This window comes from Mustela erminea, chromosome 17 (assembly GCF_009829155.1).
Source record: "Mustela erminea isolate mMusErm1 chromosome 17, mMusErm1.Pri, whole genome shotgun sequence".
Classification (NCBI taxonomy): Eukaryota; Metazoa; Chordata; class Mammalia; order Carnivora; family Mustelidae; genus Mustela; species Mustela erminea.
Genome location: NC_045630.1, coordinates 18,619,748 through 18,638,886, shown reverse-complemented (window position 1 = coordinate 18,638,886; position 19,139 = coordinate 18,619,748). Strand labels below are relative to the sequence as shown.

Below are 19,139 nucleotides of genomic sequence, written 5' to 3'. Positions count from 1 at the left end.
ACTAAGCTCAGGAAGAGAAGACGCCTTCTTTCCCTCCTCAATTTAGCTGGACTGCAACCTGGGGGGGGGTCGTTCCCTGAAGGCTGTAGTATTTAAGATCTATGTAACTTCCAGCCCCGTAAGTGTAAATGTTTACTACTTACCTTGGTTACTCCAGCTGGTACCGGATCAAATACTTTGCGCTGTTCCTCTCGAGGAATCTGAGAATGCAGAGGTAGAATCTGATACCGATGGCTCCCTATAACAATAAGGAAAGGTTAAAGTCTAAAAATAGTCTATTTTAAAACTGCTCTATACTACGTGTATTTTTATCCAAATACTGACACAATACTACATTTTGTTTTCACATGCTGGCAAAGCACAAGAAAATATATTCATTTTTTCACAGTCAAATATGTGAGAATTTAAAGACGCATACCAAAATGTGGATTCATCTCCAAATGCTTCTGCATAGTGTAAATTAAATTCCAGCCAGGCAGAAAAACCAACACAGCTCCAGGAACATTAAGGGTCTCAATGTACTTAAGAAGAGCTTCAATGAGTTCAAAAGGGGTTTCTTTTTCATTCAACTGAGCCATGCTCATCTTTGTTTCTGGACCATATTCATCACCACAGATGAGGTTGCAATTTGCCTGCAGAAAACAGGGAGATGTATTTTCATTTGTCTTAATGACTACAAGTCACAAGTTGTCTCTTAAATTTGTCCTTAACATTCAAATAACACCTAATGTCCTTATTAATTCTAGTTGATTAATCATATCTGACATACAGAAGAAATTTAATTTCTAAAAATGTAGAACCTACTACGTATTGAGATACTTAATTTTCCTCAGGACCAATATTTCCCACAGGCAATATCTAAAATTCAAGCACAAACTCTTAAAAATTTGACTCTGAAACTTCTAATGGCTCCTTCCACCAAGTATATTTCTTTCTTAACACTTTACCCCATTAGTCTCTCAAAAATATTCTCCTCACTGGTTAATGAACTGCTCCAATGGTCCCGTGCATCAATTACCATAATTACTTTACCTATATACAACACCTCCTTGTGTAATTCCCAGACTCATCTTATACCAAATATGAAGTTCTTTAACTCTTAAATGAGTGTCCTGCTGGCAGCTCATCTGATCATCTATTTCTAAAATAATGTGGTCTGTATTTACTAAAAAGTCTGCCTTAAAATCAGTGCTAAACCAAGCCTTCAGTAAGAAGAAAGTTGTTATTACAACTGGTCTTTTTTCTGCCTGATAAACTTTCTAGTTGCTATTCATTTATATCCTCTTACTGATTAAAAATATTCCAGCTTATTTCCTATCAAATCCTGTATTGCTATTTTACAGTATTTATTCCGTTCAAAGTTTCAGATATAAGATGCATTTTTACATTATCATTTGTCCAAATCTCAAAGTAAGTGTCACTTTTTTTCTCTTTCTTCTTAGGAAATCCCTTCTAACTCCCTGGTTTAATACCCTCCATCTGATAAAGTCATCACACAAAGGCTCTCTAATCTAGGAGAATAGCTGCTGCTTTGAAAACTTTACTGTACATAAGGATCACATGGAGATTTTGGTCAAATGTACATTCTGATTTAGTAGATCTGGAATGGGGCATAAAATTTTGCCTTTTTACCAGCTTGCCAGATACCGTGATCTAAGGAAAACAAACCCCTGCAAAATGGGACTTCTTTCTAACCACATATGGCCTCTAAACATATTACTTTTTCCTCCTTTTTCTTCTAACCTTTACCCAGAAATGACTTAACTTGTGGTATGAAAAGAGCTTATCACTGAATACAGACTCCTTTGGAGTAAAATACATCAACTACTTTAAAAACAGACATCGTAGTTACTTAAAAAAAATTTTTTTCTTTTATTTTTTTAAGATTTTATGTATTTATTTGGCAGACAGAGAGATCACAAGTAGGCAGAGAAGCAGAGAGGGAGGAAGGGAAGCAGACTCCCTGCTGAGCAGAGAGCCCAATATGGGGCTTGATCCCAGGACCCCGAGATCATGACCTGAGTTGAAGGCAGAGGCTTAACCCACTGAGCCACCCAGGCGCCCTAAAAAATGTTTCTATAATGCTAATTCATTACATGTTTTTACTAAAATCATTCTGTTTACGACAATAACAATGAAAACTTTTCATGAAGATTCACTTACATCATCATCCTCACCACCATCATCTTCCTTATCCTTCTTCTTCTTGTCCTTTGGTGGAGGAATAAAGTGGGTCATCTGAATACAGTCTTCCAAAAAATATTCTGCCAAGACAATCCAGTCAGGTGAGTACTGTCAACATTCAGAATGGAGATGTCTTCAAAACTCATTTTCTAATTCATAACTCAAAACGACCTTAATAACCTCCTAACTGATTCTTCATAACTAGCAAGGAATTCCAGTGATAATAATTAACCTCTTTTTTCCAAACTCAGTGTCCCAATCTCTTGGGCCTTGAAGGAAGGTGAGGTATCTCTCCTACATGTTCCCACCAAGCAAGACAGGGCATCCTCAATATACAATACTCAATCAAACATCTGTGGAATGCCCACAGGGTACATGTACCGTGCTGTACCCTCCCACGAGGAAAGAAAGAATGTGAATACAGTAATGTACCACAGTCCATCCTTCCTCCATCAGGATGTACACATAAAATGGGTTCCCTTTAGTGAGGACTCTTACATCAGGAAAACTGGAGTATCTGCTGACCAATTATATTCCTGGGGTTCTAAGCTGGGCCCAGAAATGTCTCATAATCTATAGTTCTAATGATCTGTAACAATTCCCCCCTCTATATGCTGAGTCCCAAAGTGCTACTCTTCACATCGTATCAAGGGTACATACAACCAGTACGACTCATCACTAATGATGTTAAACTTGTTCACCTGAAGTGGTTATTTGTCAAGTTCCTCCAAGTTACTGCAACAGTACATACGAGTATACACGTATACTCCAAGTCACTGTGAAGTTATTGTTGTTTCTCCCTTTCCATACTCCACAGAAGCACGAGACACTCAAGGGACAGGGAGATAAGCCTTACTTTTTTAAGGTAAGAGGGAGAGTATCTCTATAATTTTTTTGGAATTATTCCATACGAGAGATGTGTCTTTATTACCCATTTATTTATTCAACTACCATATGGACTCATGGATATTTATTTTATCCTTAGGGTTATAATCCATACTATGTTACTTTATTTATTTTTGTTCAAATTATTCCAGCTCTTTCAGGTTGGCTCCTGTGTCCCTCTGTCTCCATCACTGTGGTCGGCAGAGAGCTAGGAAATATATGCAAGCATACTCACCCATGTATCCATACATATTTGTAATTATTTCTGTATCGATTCACTTGTAACATGACTTCTTACTGATGTTTCCAGAAGTTATCATATACTACATGGCTCATTCAAGCCTTCCCTCCTACTTAGCTATCACCTCTCACTCCAATAATAAACCTGGCTCCACCACCTGCCATCCACTTAATTATTTCTTCTATCTCAATACACATGTAAACAGCTTTACAACTGTCAACCTGTACCCTCACAGGATACAACTGCACTGGCTTTTGTCACAGAGCTCCCCTTAGTTCTGAATTTCAAAAAATAGTGTCCTGACATAGCCATTTATTATTTCATACCCACACAGCAAATTTTTTAGCTTATTTTCATGCCCTCAATTTATGGTAGAATTCATTTTTTTAACCAAACTATTAAAGGACTATCCTAAAAATGGTGATAAAATATTCTGAAGTAAAGGTGTGGGGTGCCTGGGTGGCTCAGTCAGTTAAACAAACTACGTGTGGTTTCAGTTCAGGTCATGTTCTCTGGGGAGATCAAGCCCCTTATCCTCAGGCTTCTCAGGCTCCGCACTCGGCAGGGAGTCTGCTGCTCGCCCTCTCCCCCACCCGCTCCCCCTGCTCTAGTTGGCTCATGGGTTCCTGCACATTTGCAATCTCTAAAATGTATAAATCAACCTAAAAAGGGGGAAAAATGAAAGTAAAGGAGCTCTTACCTTTCAGAAATACTTGATCCTGACACACTCACCTTAATGTCATTTTAACATATGCCTGCTCTGACTCTAAGAAAGATTCTCTTGTAATGTGACTCTGGCTGCTTAAACTTTTTAATAGTATTTCCCATAAACATCTACAGGCCATAATGATTTACACATGACAGTATGTAATTCTGAAAGTTATCTTTGCTATAAGGAAAAGGAAGGGAACTTACTGGATATGGCAACTCCCCAAGTAATGATGAAACCTGTTCCTGCTCTTCATATTGTACTCGCTTCTGCTTAAGTAAAAGCCCAAGAATGCTATGAGGTACTTGATATTCTACCTTGGCCTATATTTTAAATGTCTTTTGAACTATTACTCCAATTTCCAAGATTAAGAAAATGCCAAGTCCAATGCATAAAAGATGTTCACCCTCCCACCTCACCTCCAAACTATTTACCTTGAACTGGGTAAGTCCTCCCATAAACTTCAATGATGGGGCAATTGAAGAAATATTCACAGAACATACTGGTGTCAATAGTAGCAGACATGAGAACAATGCGAACTTCAGGATAAGCCTGAACCACATCACGCAACACTACCAAAAGGAAGTCGGTCTATTAAAAAAACACAAATGAAAAAAAAAAAAACAAAAACTGTGTAAGTTCATGCTAGTAAAAGACTAGACCAACAGTTTGCTTGTGTTATGCAGAAATCAATGAAACTCAGTTTCTTTGGCGGCTTGCAGAAGTGTAAGATGAAGGGTTACTGTGGGATTGAGTAGTATTTTTAAGAGCATTTGCAGCCTAATAGCTACAATTTAACAGGGATTAAAAATGAGTGTTATTTAGGTAGGAGAAGGGAGAGGAATAAAAAATTAATGAGAGCAAAGAACTCATCTCAAAATTCCCAGTCAAATTTGTATTTGTAGTCATACAAACTTTAACTAGGGAAGAGGGACAGCCGTGATGAACCAAAACTCAGTTATCGATCCACCTGAAAAGCTAATCTTAAAAATATTGGGAAGTTCTTATTTGGTTCAAACGAAATAATGGCCAAAACAGTTATAACTTAATAAGATAAAGTACCCATTTACCTACCAAACAACACAAAAGCTTGGGGGAGAAGTGATATCTATAGGGTTGATTTATTCTTAAGTATTCGAACTTCTGACTATTGCAATGTTATCTTTTGAGTTGTTTTCTAGCTGTTTTTTAATAATACATAAAACATAACTGACTTTTGTAATTAACCTTTTCATCCAGCCGCACTGTTAAATATTCCTATTCCCTATTATTTATAATAATTGGTCTCTAAGTTGGATAGGATAAGGTTCATATGAAAGAGACTATAAAGTTTCTAGAAGGCATTTTTTCATTTTTCATTTTTCACTGTGAGCAGTACATTTACATAGACCTGACAAGTCTATATTTCCTGTCAGGAAAGCTGGCCAAAATCACTTATTATTTTTAGGAAAATTGTAATTATGATCCATGATGTTTCCAGTAAGATTCGGGATAAACTCTAAAAACACTTGCATATTGCCATGCTAGTGAAGATAATACTGAAATATTTCATTTTAAGTTAATCAGAGAAAGAACTAGTTTTCAAGAGATTTTTGAATGACAAAAAAATTTTACCTCACTGAAAAATTTCAGATTTTAAAAACTATCTAATAAACCAAATTTTCTTATTCATTTTAGCTCAACCATAAAGTCAAAGTATAGCTATACAAATATACATATATATAGCTATACATTATACATATATATAGCTTAAGAGAAGGTCCTCTAATCAGTGTTTTGAGCAAAAGCAGCTTGGTAATAGTCTGAATGACGTACTGCCTATTCAGGGACACCTTTGTTTGGATATGTAAAATAGTGGCATAAAAACAAAATCATAGCTTTATGCTACCAACCTTTAAACTACACAATTATATAGTAATTGTATACAAATTTTGCCAAACACCAAAAAGAGTTATGAAATAAATTCTAGTTTTTTCCTAATTTGGCATAATTAACATCTGAAAAGATCAGAGCTTCAAACATCCAGAAAGATATTATTAATTATGCTGAATTTAAAACTTAAAAAATTTATCTCCGATTAATCTCCAGTTCAAAGAAAAATGATTAAAATTCTATCAATGATTCAGTCATAAACAGTCCAGCTGCTCTATTATGCTACCTCTTACTGATCATCGTAACGATATTCAACAAGAGTACTTTAAGAATTCTGTGCATTTAACTAAGAAAAAAAGGTTTATTTGCCTTGCTAAAAACAGGTATCCAGTATCTTGGTGACTGAATTTCCTGATTTTGATAGAAGATATAAAAAGTGGGAAAAGGGAAGACATTCTACTTTGATTTTTTAATTGAGAATATTAACATTAGTACTTTACAGTAACTCTCAAATTACTTACATTTATGTCTCTTTCATGTATTTCATCTACAATTACATGACTGATTCCTCGAATGCCTGCTTCTAATTTTCGTAGGAGCACACCTGGAAAAGGAAATGAAAAGAACAACTGGAGATGAGTTTCTATGTTGACTACAGTAGGGAGGCATAAAAATATGTAACAAAACAAACATTTAGACAATCAACTACGTTTCAGTTAATAGAACTCCAGCATCATTTTAGGGAAGAAACAGTAATCCATATATTTAAATTATTAAAAGGTAACTGTGTTCTGAAACACATTTATCCAACAAAAAGAGTATTACAAGACATAACTCTGGTAACCTAAGCATATTTTATCTTCTCTAAGCTATAAAAACCAGCAGTAACATAATGTTCTCCATTTAGAGAAAAAGTGCCGTAAGTTCTACTGAAACAAAAATTCTGAGACTGGCTCCTTATTTCCAGCCACTCTGCATTGTTACCAAGGTTCTTCATAAATAATACAATATAAACTCCAAGTCAAAGACCAAAATAAAGCAAATTACTTACCGACAGTACAAAACATTATACTGGCATGAGGACGGGGAAGGACTGACTCAAATCGAACACTATAGCCACAGCTTTTTCCAGGCTCTTCTCCTCTCTCATAGGCAACCCGCTCAGCCACAGAAACTGCACTTATTCTCCTGGGCTGAGACAAGAAAGAAAAAAGAAAGTGACTAAAAGGTGCAAAATTACAGATACATTTGCTTATTAGGGTTACTGAATTACTGTAGCAAATCTGTCCCACCGCCAGCTTGGCAATCAACACAAAAAATAATAGTAATGATCATTTTAAAAAGTTCGGAAATCTTTTACAGTCATAACCAAAAAAAAAATTACCACTTAGTCTACAGCAGACTCTTAAAAATGCTGTTTTTCATTTTGTATATAAAACAATTCTCAAGTTTTTATAGAAAATGTTTTCACCACTGGCCCAAATCTTAATATTCAGAGTAACTGTCCAGTAGGGAAGGCAACAGGGCACATATCGAAGTTCTTGTAACTGCCTATCAAAGTGAAGGTACATGTTTAAAAAAATTATTTATCTAAGCTGTATTAAGTATTAGGAAGGTAAATAAGCTCCTTCTTTGCCATATCTACTATGGTCACCTTTCATTCAATCATTTTATTAATTCAAAAAGGAACTATTCATTGCATATTTGCTTCAGGTGCCACAGACAGTGCTAGAGACAGAAAACTAAACGAAATCACTCTTGTTCTTGACGAGCTTATATGGTGAGGAAAACCAGGTATATATTACTGTTTCAAGCAATAAATATGCCGAGCCCAAAGGGAATGTTAAGTGTTACACCTTAATTTTTCGGAAAATAAAATTTTCTGAAGTATTCCAAATTCTTATAGGCACACAAAACAGTATTTACTTGGTCGATACTATGACTATTACTAAACTCTGAAGGTACAGATAGGGAGGTACATGCAGATTTATAAAGACAATGTTTCTAAGTTGCCTTGCATTTGATTTTGTCATGAAGTTCTTGATGACAGCTTGTACTTTAGCTCCTTGCTCAAGAAAACTTTTTCTGAGTTTCACACATAAATACCAATATATCATCCCAACTGATGACATGACTATTTAGGAAATCAGAGACAAATAACCACCTTAAAAAAGTGTACAAAACAAAACCTCAGTAACTTCACTAAAGCTGCTATTTTTTTTTAATCAATATAAAACATGATTTATTTATTTTCATATCCCTAATTTAAGGTCCTGTAGGGTATGGGGCTAGCAGCAAATACAGATAAATATACAATCACCTAGTTTTTATATGCATCTTGTCCACAAAGGTAAGAGATTAAAAGAGGTCTTCCTGAACACATGGTGTTGCGTTTTCCCGAGCTTATACTCTGGTTTATATGCCCTGACTTGCTGAGCTATGCTAGCTTTTACTGACCACTACTGACCTGTACTCTGCACCTCACTAACTGTGAGTAAGTGTTACATGAAGCACTGAGCTCTGGATTTAGCCCTCAAGAGAAAAGTTCAACTACATTCTTACATCAGGAAATGTAAAAATGATATTCCACTAAACGTACAAAATACAGCATTTTCTGGGACCTTTTAATAAGTTCACTGCTTTCTACAAACAGATAAATTCTTTAAAAAAAAATTTTTTTTATTTGAGAGAGAAGCAGACTCCAGCTGAACAGGGAGCCCAATGCAGGGCTATGACTTGAGCTGAAGGCAGAATTTCAACAGACTGAACCACCCCGGCATCCTAAACAATAAATTCCTGACACCTCTCCTACTTGCTCTATTTTGGTCTTTCCTAAAGTTTTCAACATTCCTACTAAGTAGCTGGCTTCTAGATGAATTTCAAATCTATGAGATTATCTGACTCTTAGGAGGTATATTCATATGCTCTTGGGTACATGGGGATTGCTTTTACCTCCTTAGGGCTATTTTCAGGTCTATGATCTTTATATATAGTTTCCAGCCTCCTAAAATGACTATGGACAGCAGATGACATATTCCCTAAGCAGTACCTATTATAGTTCTTAACTCTATATGGCCCCCAAACACAACTGTCTTAAGAGACTCAAGAAAGCCACCCATGATAGAGGTTACAAATTAACACAGAAGGTCTATAACAACCATCTTCAGAAGCACTATGGGCCACATTTTCTTGAATACACACACAAATCAATATCAAGATGACTACGCTTTCAAACACACAAAGAAACAAATAACCTCACAATCTTCTTCCCATATTTCTGTATGCTTCTGACTTCCCAGCTTCCAGTATCCTCAATAGCCCTGACTTTAAAACAAAAACCCATTCAAACTACATACTGAAGATATACAACGGAATACTATGCACCCATCAAAAGAAATGAAATCCTGCCATTTGCAATGATGTTCATGGAACTAGAGGGTATTACGCTGAGTAAAATAAGTCAATCAGAGAGACAATTATCGTTACAATCTCTCTGATATGAGAAATTTTAGAGGCAGGGTGGGGGGCTTGGGAGGTAGGGAAGGAAAAAATTAAACAAGATGGGATCAGGAGGGAGACAAACCGTAAGAGACTCTCAATCTCACAAACTGAGGATTGCTAGGGGATGGAGGGTTAGGGAGAGGGTGGTTGGGTTATGGACACTGGGGAGGGTATGTGCTGAGTGCTGTGAAATGTGTAAGCCTGATATTCAAAGAACTGTACCCCTGTAAAATATAATACATTATATGTTAATAAAAATAACTAAAAAAATAAACTGCATACTGAAGAAAAACATTTCTTTTATTCAAAAATAATTAGATGGGATTTTTCCTGAGGTGAGTATAGCAAAGTGCATAAAAGTTAAAATATGTATACCATCTGACCCAGTAATTCTGTGTTTACAAATTCCAATGAAATGATCAAATGAGTATATAAAGATGTATGTACAAGTGTGTTCATCTCAGCATATGTAATACCAAAATATTAGAAACAATCTTTAAAAAGCTCCATCATTTAATAACATGCATAAAATGGAAAATTATTAAATTATAGAATTATATTGTTGCTCTACCACAGTATACTGTTACACAAAGAGGACAGATTAAGATGGTATACATATAGTATACATCAAGTCTGAAAGGATAAAGATCTAAGTAAAAATGTTTACTTCTGGGGGCGTCTGGGTGGCTCAGTGTGATAAGCCTCTGCTTTTGGCTCAGGTCATGATCCCAGAGTCCTGGGATCGAGCCCCGCTTCGGGCTCTCTGCTCAGCAGGGAGCCTGCTTTCCCCTCTCTCTCTGCCTAGCTCTCTGCCTACTTGTGATCTCTCTGTCTAATAAATAAATCAATCAATCTAAAAAAAAAAATATTTACTGGATGATTAGCTCTGGACTTGGCTTTGCTTTTAAAATTTACTCTATTTTCTAATTACCCCCCAGTGGGCACACATTACTTTTAGTTAGAAAAAAGCAGTTAAAAATAATCTTCAAATTTTCGATAGGCACGTTGTGTGGGAGAACACTGCTCCACACAGAAGATTACTGATGAATGTTTAAACATTTCTGACCGTATGCCACTTGATAGCCTACGAAGAAGGTGCTCTACTTATCCCTTGAATTATTTATCCCCTTTCTCTTGCTGTGCTTCAGTAACTGTTTTACTGCCCCACAGTGAATAAATACAAGGCAAGGTTCACCGGCAAAACATCTTTTACCTATACCTGCAGATCTACCTTTCCACATATGGCTTCACTATTCCTCTTTACTATTCTAGAGTATAGTGATAAGTGATATAGTGTAAGTGATAAAGTTAGGAGTCATGGTTTAAGCCATTCTGGTTTTTTTTTTTTTTTTTTAAAGATTTTATTTATTTATTTGACAGAGAGAGAGAGAGAGATCTCAAGTAGGCAGAGAGGCAGGCGGAGGATGGGGGGGCAGGTCCCCTGCAGAGCAGAGAACCCAATTTGGGGGTCAATCCCAGGACCCTGAGACCATGACCTGAGCCGAAGGCAGAGGCTTAACCCACTGAGCCACCCAGGTGCCCCTAAGCCATTCTGTTTTATGTATTATGGACTAAAAGTCCATCGTAACTCTTAGCTTGTACTCTATGACTAGAGATACCACATATAAACCAGGCACAGAAAAACCTAGGTAACATCTTCATGTGTTTCCTATAAATGGCTAACAAGTGGGAGAAAAAAAAGATACAACAGTGATATTGCTACAAAAATTACTATTGTTATCTAAGACTGACTTAACAGAACACTATGAATTTAATAAACTTTTTTTTTTATGTATTTGTATTTTATGGATTTTATGTATTTGAGCAGGGGAGGGGGAGAACGTTCACAAGTGGGAGTGGGAGGGCAGAAGGAAAGGGAGAAGCAGACTCCCCACTTGGCAGGGACCCCAGGATCATGACTGAGCCGAAGGCAGACACTTAACCAACTAGCTGCCCTTCAAGTACTTCGTATTATTAAAAAAAATTTTAAGAATATTAAAAACTATATTCTACAATGACCAATCAATATGCTCAGGCCCATCTTTTATATTCCAGGTAGGATGTCAATACATATTCAAATGTGGTTAACTGAATCTTAGACCCTATCTTCAGGGCTGAACTACAGATGTTTCTAAGACAAAGGAAACACAGTACATACTTTTAAAGACATCATGGGAAAAAGGTATCAGATTGATTTTGGGACAAGCGCTAAGACAAAGATTCATTATGACAGTTCAAAGTCATTTGTCCAAAATCAGAAAACAAGCTACATTCCCACACCAATGGAAATTTTCAAGCAAAAATTAAGTGACCACCTATTATGAACATTCTACCCAGAGAAAAAAGATGGAATAATTCTCTGAAGTATCTTTCAATTTCATGATTCTCACTTCACAAAGGAGTAAAATTAAAAAAGGACTACTAAGTGAAAGCTGTTTTTATATGCAAAGTAAAATGACCCACATTCCACCCTTTATCTCACTGATTATATCTGTTAGAGCCTATCCATCAAAACCTGTGCATCTCACAGATAAAACCACTGGAAATGTCCAAATTATCTGGGAAAGGACACATTCTAGTAAGCAAATTATACAAAGTTTAAAACTGTAATACAAAAGCCTATTTTGTCTAGAACACAGAAAAGCAATTTTTGGTAGATTGACTTGGCTTTGCTATCAGATGGCTAGTGAAAAAAACAACTCACTTGAGCAGGAAGTGATTTTATTCTACTCATGACATGTGAACAACTTCTGAGTGAGAACACAGGTTTTCAGCTCATCTGCTCTTCCTATATGACTGAACTGTTTTTGAGATTAAAAGTGGAGAGTGATAGTAAGAAGGGAGTACAGAGCAGAACTCAAGACTCCTCTTCTGAACAACAGACATTCCTGAAAAATATACCTCCTGTAAGACAGGTAGGCATTAAGAGCAAGGATATCAACAACAAAACAACCAAAAACAAAAAACAAAAAAAACAAAAACACCCAAACAACAACAAAAAAAGAGCAAGGACATTTTATTGGTCACAGTACTTGGGATTGGAACTTTCACTATTGAGGCAAAGGATTCATAACCAGTTTTGGGAGTGGGAAGGACAATCAAAGAATGTTTTGAGAAGAAGAATGCTAAGGGTCCTTTCTCAGAAAAATGTAGACCTATCATATTTTTAAAGCCTACGATAGCACTGATTTTAAATGCAACGTTCATTCCCTCAGAAATTTTTTTTTCTAGGCCAAAAAACCCAACTGTCGCATCAAACATAGACACCGATTAAAAGATCTACCTCAATTTCAGAAATTTTAAAAAATATGGTTTGTATGTGTATTCATAAATGTACAGGCACAAACAATTTTTACTATTTTGAGGTTCACTACTCCTCCCCAAGGATCACTTATGTGCCCCAGGTTAAGAATCCCTAAGTCAAGATCTGAGACAGACTGACAGGTGGTATCTGGCTTCTATGCAATGGTCGCTATCTGGGTGCCCAAAGTAGAGGGTTAGACCTGATGGAAACTGTTTTAACCTGAGTAGGCTTGGAAGCGCTAATTAGCTTCTCCTTAAGCTCTGGGACAAACTCGCAGGCATCACTTATTGCTGGTAAGGTAATACAATACAGTAGCTAAAAGGAAGAATTCCAAAGGCAAATTGTTTGGTTTTGAATCCCAGTTCCACTACTTCCTGTGTTAATAACTTGGGCAATTTGTTTAACTCTTTGTCTTAATTTACTGAAACAGAAATTCTAAATAAAATATTATGTACATCTTAAGAACCATAATAAAATTTACAAGAGTTCAAAAAATACCAACTGTTTTAAACAGAACCTGGCATACTTTAAGCATTCAGTTAGTCAGTCAACGATTAACCGTTTTGTTAGCTTCCCTCTTGCTCTGAGTATTAAGGTAAGATGGAGAGGATCAAGATTTGCATGTGAACCTGGGAAGAAAGTATTCTCAGTCTTGTCTGATTCTAGGCTCGCAGACTCCCTCTAACCCAGACAAAAAGAATCACCCACATGGTTCAGTTCAGCTTATCAGTGAAGGAAATTAGAACAAGATTTAAATTTTTTTTTTTGTTATTTTAAAGAGACTAATGTGGCTACAAATGGGTGTTAATCGAAGAATTAGAAATAACCTGACGAAAAAAAAAAAAGAACCTGACGTCTAGGTGTTTCCAATTCTCAAACGACCAACACCAGACATACACCTTGTAAGCTGGCTTACTACTTACCTGAGTTACCACAATGTTACATTCTGCAGCTCGGTCATTCTGGATGAAGTCATCTAGAATGAACTGTGGAACTTGTGTGGTTTTACCACATCCAGTAGCGCCTCGGATAATGACAACTGAATTTTGACTAATTGCTTCCAGAATTTCACTTTCAAATTTCTTCACAGGCAGCAACTCTCTCTCCTGTAAGATCTATTTTTTTTTTAATTAATTTTTTTAGAAAGCGAGAGAGAGAGGAGGGGAAGGACGAGGGAGAGAATCTTAAGTAGATTCCACACTAAGCACAGAGCCCGACACAGGGTTCAGTCTCAAGACCACGAGCTCATGATCCAAACTAAAACCAAGAGTCAGATGGCCAACCAGGTGAGCCACCCGGGTACCCCTAAGATCTGTTTTAGGAAAGCTCCATGGCAGTCTAAGTTTTACCAACACATACATTAGGAGCAACTCTAATAAAAAGAGCAAGTCTTTATCCTAAAAAAACTTCTCATCTCCATAAAAAATTATGGAAAAAAAATCCTAAAAAAATCTCATCTTCATAAAAACATTTCTTTCCTCCGACTTCATACTCAAAATATATTTTTGCATACAACAATGTACATTTCTATCTCTAAAAGAACTGCTTCTCTTCACTGAATTTCTGAAGAATCTATCTTGTGACCTTGTCCACACTCTTGTTTTCCTCTTTTCTCCCTGGACGTTCCATATACAGTCCCCTTCTTACAACATTTTAATGCTGTTTTACTCAAAAAATAGTGAAATATGCCCCCCCCCCCCGCCAAAAAGTTACTACTCGAATCTCTCTATTTACATTAACTAAGAATCCCAGGCCCTTAACTTAAAATAATTATCCTCAGAGGTGACTACAATTAGAGGTTTGATAAGTACCTTTGGACCCACTTCCTAGAAAGGGCAAAATATATTATTCAGTTCTTCTGCCCACACCTAGAAAGTTCTAAAGCTCTGGGCACCATATGTCTAAATAATTCACTGACTTACTGCTGGCAAATCATGATCCTGTTCCAGCTGGTACATTAACTCATTCTTGAGGTCCATACTTATTTGTTCTGGAGTAGCCTGTAAAATGAGAAGGCAACAGTCAGTCAAACAAATGCACGTAACTTAGTTTCACATTGTAAACATTTTTTAAAATCTGGACATCTTAATGAAATATATTCAAAAGTAAAACACAAGAGTCTGAGCTCAAATACAATGCTGCACTCACATAAGCCAGAGGCCCCTCATCAATGTTGCTACTAGTCCAAGGATTCCAATTGGATTGTGGAGGTGACCAAGGAACCACACCCATTTGGTTTTGTCGCTGGGATGGCTCAAAGTGAGCCAATTTGCCAAGGTTCAGCACGACAGGCATAAAAGGATCATCAGGCTATTAAAAAATAAGAAAAAAAAAATACCAGTTGCTTGTTGGACTACAAATTTTTAATACAAAGGTGTACTAAATTAACTGTATGCTTACCGGGGGCACGATCTCAAGATTTAGCTCCTGAACGATGTTTTGCAGCTGATGTTCTAAATCTTGTGAGAGGTTAACTTTGTAAGGCTCCACCTACAGGAAAAGGACAGCCATGAAAATTATGCAACATACACATGAACACTACTCAAATCTACTAAAGCAGGAATAAGAGCATGTAGTACAATATTCTTAAAGTCAACGAGTAAATTCATCCTCAAGGTGTAAGAATGACTAGTGATTACTCATTGTCCACTCTATCATGCCAGAGAGATGATTAGGGATGAGTAGGGCCATTTCCCTTTCTTAAGGTAAGATAACTTCTTTAGACAAATACTGATCAAAAGCTAAAGTGAATCTTAAAATATCCCCCTGGGCTACTAAGTATAAAGACTCACTGTTTCTCCTTCTTTCTTCTTTGTAAGTCCAGAGTAAGCTTCAATTACTCCAAGATGGTAGAGTTGTCTGACAAGTGACAGAGCACAGGACTGGGCTGCCAGTTTTTTGTTTGATCCATGTTCACGTGCGAAAATCCCTAGAATTTAAGTTCAGGATTATTAAAGAGAAGAGGATAAATCATCCAACTAAAGAAACATCTCATCATAGGCAACTAGGGGCTTAGATACAAAAGTGCCCCTGAACTACAGAGTATGTTATACTCTAAGTTCTTTTTTCACATTAACTGCTAACCAAAAAACAATTCCACAAACAGCATATCAATTAAATAACCATCTTGATTACAAGCAGATACTAAGATACAGACAAAACATTATAAAAGCAGAAAACCTATTTCAACCAAGCTGTCATTATCATCATCTAGTGTTAAAATAAAGAAAATGCAGTTTAACTTTTGAAAAGCAAAACAAGGGAAGAAATGAAATGGGTCCAAAGTGGTTACTGAGTGCCAGGAGTTGGCAGTCTTCTACAAAGAATCAGATACTAAGTAGTTTAGGCTTGGCAGGCCACATGCTGTCACAGCCACCCAACTCTGTGGGTGTTACGCTTGAAAGTAAGGAACTAGCTTACTGGTTAAGCATCCAGTAACCTAGATGCATCCATAAACTAGGGTTTTATAAACTATGGGCCCAGGAACTAAAAATGGCTTCCATGTTTTTAAAGGGTTATAAAAAATAAGACAAAAATAACAATGGGCTATGTACATGTGACCTGCAAGCTTAGAATATTTACGATCTGGCCTTTTACCAAAGTGTGCCACTAGCCCCTGACATCAACAAACAAGTGTAGCTGTGTTCTAATAAATTTTGTTTTATGCAATAGGGTAGTGGGTTGTATTTGGCCAGAGGCCTATAATTTGGGATCCTGGCACCAGACTGAAGCCAGCAACTACTCAAATTCTTAAAGAAAATGCCAATACCAAGTCTCTTCTCTAGTATCATTCAGCTTTACGAGCAGACAAGGTAAGAAAGGGGCGCAGATACTTTTAGGCCTACTAGCCAAATCAGTCAAATTAATTCTGAAGGTCAGATCAACAGCACAACAGGTTGGACTGCCTTTATCCTCATTCCCTTCACATCCCGTCTACTCAAAGTCTAACTTATTTTTAAAGTCTAGGATAAAAAATTCAACTCCAGCTCTCAATGATTCATTTGAAGGTTTGATTTTTATGAGGAAAATCTTTCATATACTATAAATTTAAATCCTTAGGTATCAGCTGCAGAATTCTCAAACTGAAAAGAATCTTAAGCTGTTTCTCTCAATTTGCAGATAAGTTAACAGGGTGCTAGCAATGTTAGTGACAAAACCAGTAAGCTAGTTCCTTACTTTCAAGCGTAACACACTGCCCGCTTTAATCTTATTAAGAATAGAGAATACACACAATTTTATCTTTGCCTTTTTATTTCCCTTATGAACACCCCCAATCCATTCCTGTTTCCTCAAGGTAATTTTTTCACCTCTTCTTGCCTCTAAGATTCTTAAAAGCTACACATCCACCATGGGGCTTCAAATGCTATCATCTACTCTACATCTACTCTACTTCCTAAATTTCACCTAACTCCCTGAACAAATTTATGTACAGAAAAAAAAAATGTTTTGGAGCTCTCTGACTGGCGAACTCCTGAGCAGCCTACCACATACCATCTCTTACACTATGAAATATAATACTAGCATGATTCTTTTTTTTTTTTCACCTGCAAACTGGGAAATTAGGCCCTCTAATTCATATAATTACTAATATTCTAAAACACCCTTTCAATTAATAAAGACTATATATGTGGCTGAAAACTTTAATGTATTACTCCACTATAAGACAGAGTATCAGGGAAGCAGTAACACTTACTTCTGCCCAGCTGCTTGATATAAATGGTCATTTCTGCAATAAAGCTCCTGTAACAACATATACAAAACAAGGTTAGGAATTTTACTGTTAGAAATTACTAAATCCAGGACTCCCAAATCAGGCAGGCTTTCCAACTGCTTAGGCAAGTCACAGCAAAAAACCACTGTAAACACTTATTTCTGCTCAGTCCTAGAACGAATCAAGTATATGTGAACTTCAAATACTGTACAACATGGTACGAGACAACTATAATCAAAGTTGACAAGCCAACTGTTCACGAAAAGAAAATGTTAAGGTTTTAGATTGTGTTTACTTACTCCAGAGGTTGCGGTCTCAATAGCTAGAACACATTCAATGAAAAGGAATTTTCCATTTAGCCTGGGACCAAAAAATACCACAGGCCCCAAATTCTTTAAATTATAGTTGTGATTATTTTAAGATTGCTTTGCATGGGCCACTCACTAATGACTTTAATCTGCTAAGATAAGCTAAATATATGCACGCATGCACACATACACATGAACATACGAACACTATGCATGTATCTGTGGCTCCTGAGGCAGGGGTCTGGTATCTGCCTGCAGTTGGAAGCAGCCCTTGATAACAAAAAACTTAGCTTATTGGTATCACACTTACTTAAACCAGGGAACAAAATATTTTTGGAAATTAGAGCCTAAATGGCTAGCAGATTCTAGGGGGTGAATTTAGTTTCAATAAAACAACTGTCCTTTGAAAACTATGCTTTCTGATCCTTCCACTGCTCAGGTACATTCTAGCCTTGACTTTGTGCTGTGAATAAAAGGTTAGGTAAGGCTTAAGAAAAAATAAATGTTAGACTCCTTCCTATACCTCTTGTGAACTGACCTTCAGGCACAGGGGCTTCAGGGGTCAAAGGCCACTGGCTTTCAGGGGAACAACATCCACCCTTTCATTAATGACACCGATGACAGTATGTTTCTCAGCCAGGCTTAAAGTCAGCACTCAATCTCATTCTCCTCCACCTAGGGGGAACAGCGACACCAGAAATCAGTTTACAATAGTATTCCATGTGATTGCTTAGTTCAGCCTAAGCAGCAGCACATGTGTGTATGAACACAGACCTCTGGTGTTGCTGTCTGTTATGCCTTTAAATAAAGGACATACAAGGAGATGCTGTCCTAGCTCCCCCAATTGTCTTTGCCTCCCTCATTGTCATATCCTGAATTCTTCAATTCTTTTTCTATCAAGAGTCAATAAGATATTGGTATCAAAACAGTTTATAACAAGCTTCAGAGACATTTTATTTGTTCTTAAAGTCACCAAGTGCTAAAATAAATTAATCAGTTCAGAAGGTATTTTGTCCTTAAAGAAAAATAAACAAATGGATCCTTTATAACCTCCAAGGGTTTTAAAAAATCTGATGTCAAATTAAGTATTTGAGAATTCAGGACTGAACAAACAGGAAGCAGGGGGAACCATGCTCAGAACATCATTTTGACCACAGCATTTAAGTTTTATTTTAGTCATAATTATTTTAGGATTACTAGATGCATCGAAGGGAGAACACTGATTTTCAAGGAAAATACTTTTAATGTATTTTGAATAATTTATTTCATATAAATAAAGGACAGCAAATTAAATCATCCAGAAGGTTTCCACTATAGCCTTCTTTCTCTTCCAATAAAAATATAGTGCCCCCAGAAGCGTCTAATCCGTATGAGCCTTCCTGGGAGTAATAATTACTACACCCTGGAATGCTCTCAGGAAGAAT

At 36.6% G+C, this 19,139-nt stretch overlaps 1 protein-coding gene across 2 annotated transcripts in view; it reads right to left on the bottom strand.

Moving 5' to 3' along the window:
* DHX9 (DExH-box helicase 9) overlaps positions 1-19,139 on the bottom strand; it is a 52,879-nt gene that overhangs the window by 11,923 nt on the left and 21,817 nt on the right. Inside the window, exons 1-13 of one of the 2 annotated variants that reach the window (XM_032319202.1) lie at positions 18,254-18,360; positions 17,390-17,436; positions 15,489-15,625; positions 15,097-15,186; positions 14,845-15,006; positions 14,619-14,696; positions 13,620-13,811; positions 6,943-7,084; positions 6,413-6,495; positions 4,454-4,610; positions 2,164-2,264; positions 419-632; positions 144-238 (exon numbers count right to left, since the gene is read on the bottom strand). In XM_032319202.1, the coding sequence (XP_032175093.1) occupies positions 144-238; positions 419-632; positions 2,164-2,264; positions 4,454-4,610; positions 6,413-6,495; positions 6,943-7,084; positions 13,620-13,811; positions 14,619-14,696; positions 14,845-15,006; positions 15,097-15,186; positions 15,489-15,625; positions 17,390-17,420 (1,482 nt within the window). In that variant the 5' untranslated portion in view covers positions 17,421-17,436; positions 18,254-18,360. Of the gene's footprint in view, positions 1-143; positions 239-418; positions 633-2,163; positions 2,265-4,453; positions 4,611-6,412; positions 6,496-6,942; positions 7,085-13,619; positions 13,812-14,618; positions 14,697-14,844; positions 15,007-15,096; positions 15,187-15,488; positions 15,626-17,389; positions 17,437-18,253; positions 18,361-19,139 lie in introns of those variants that run through there. The other variant, XM_032319201.1, reaches the window with a different exon arrangement.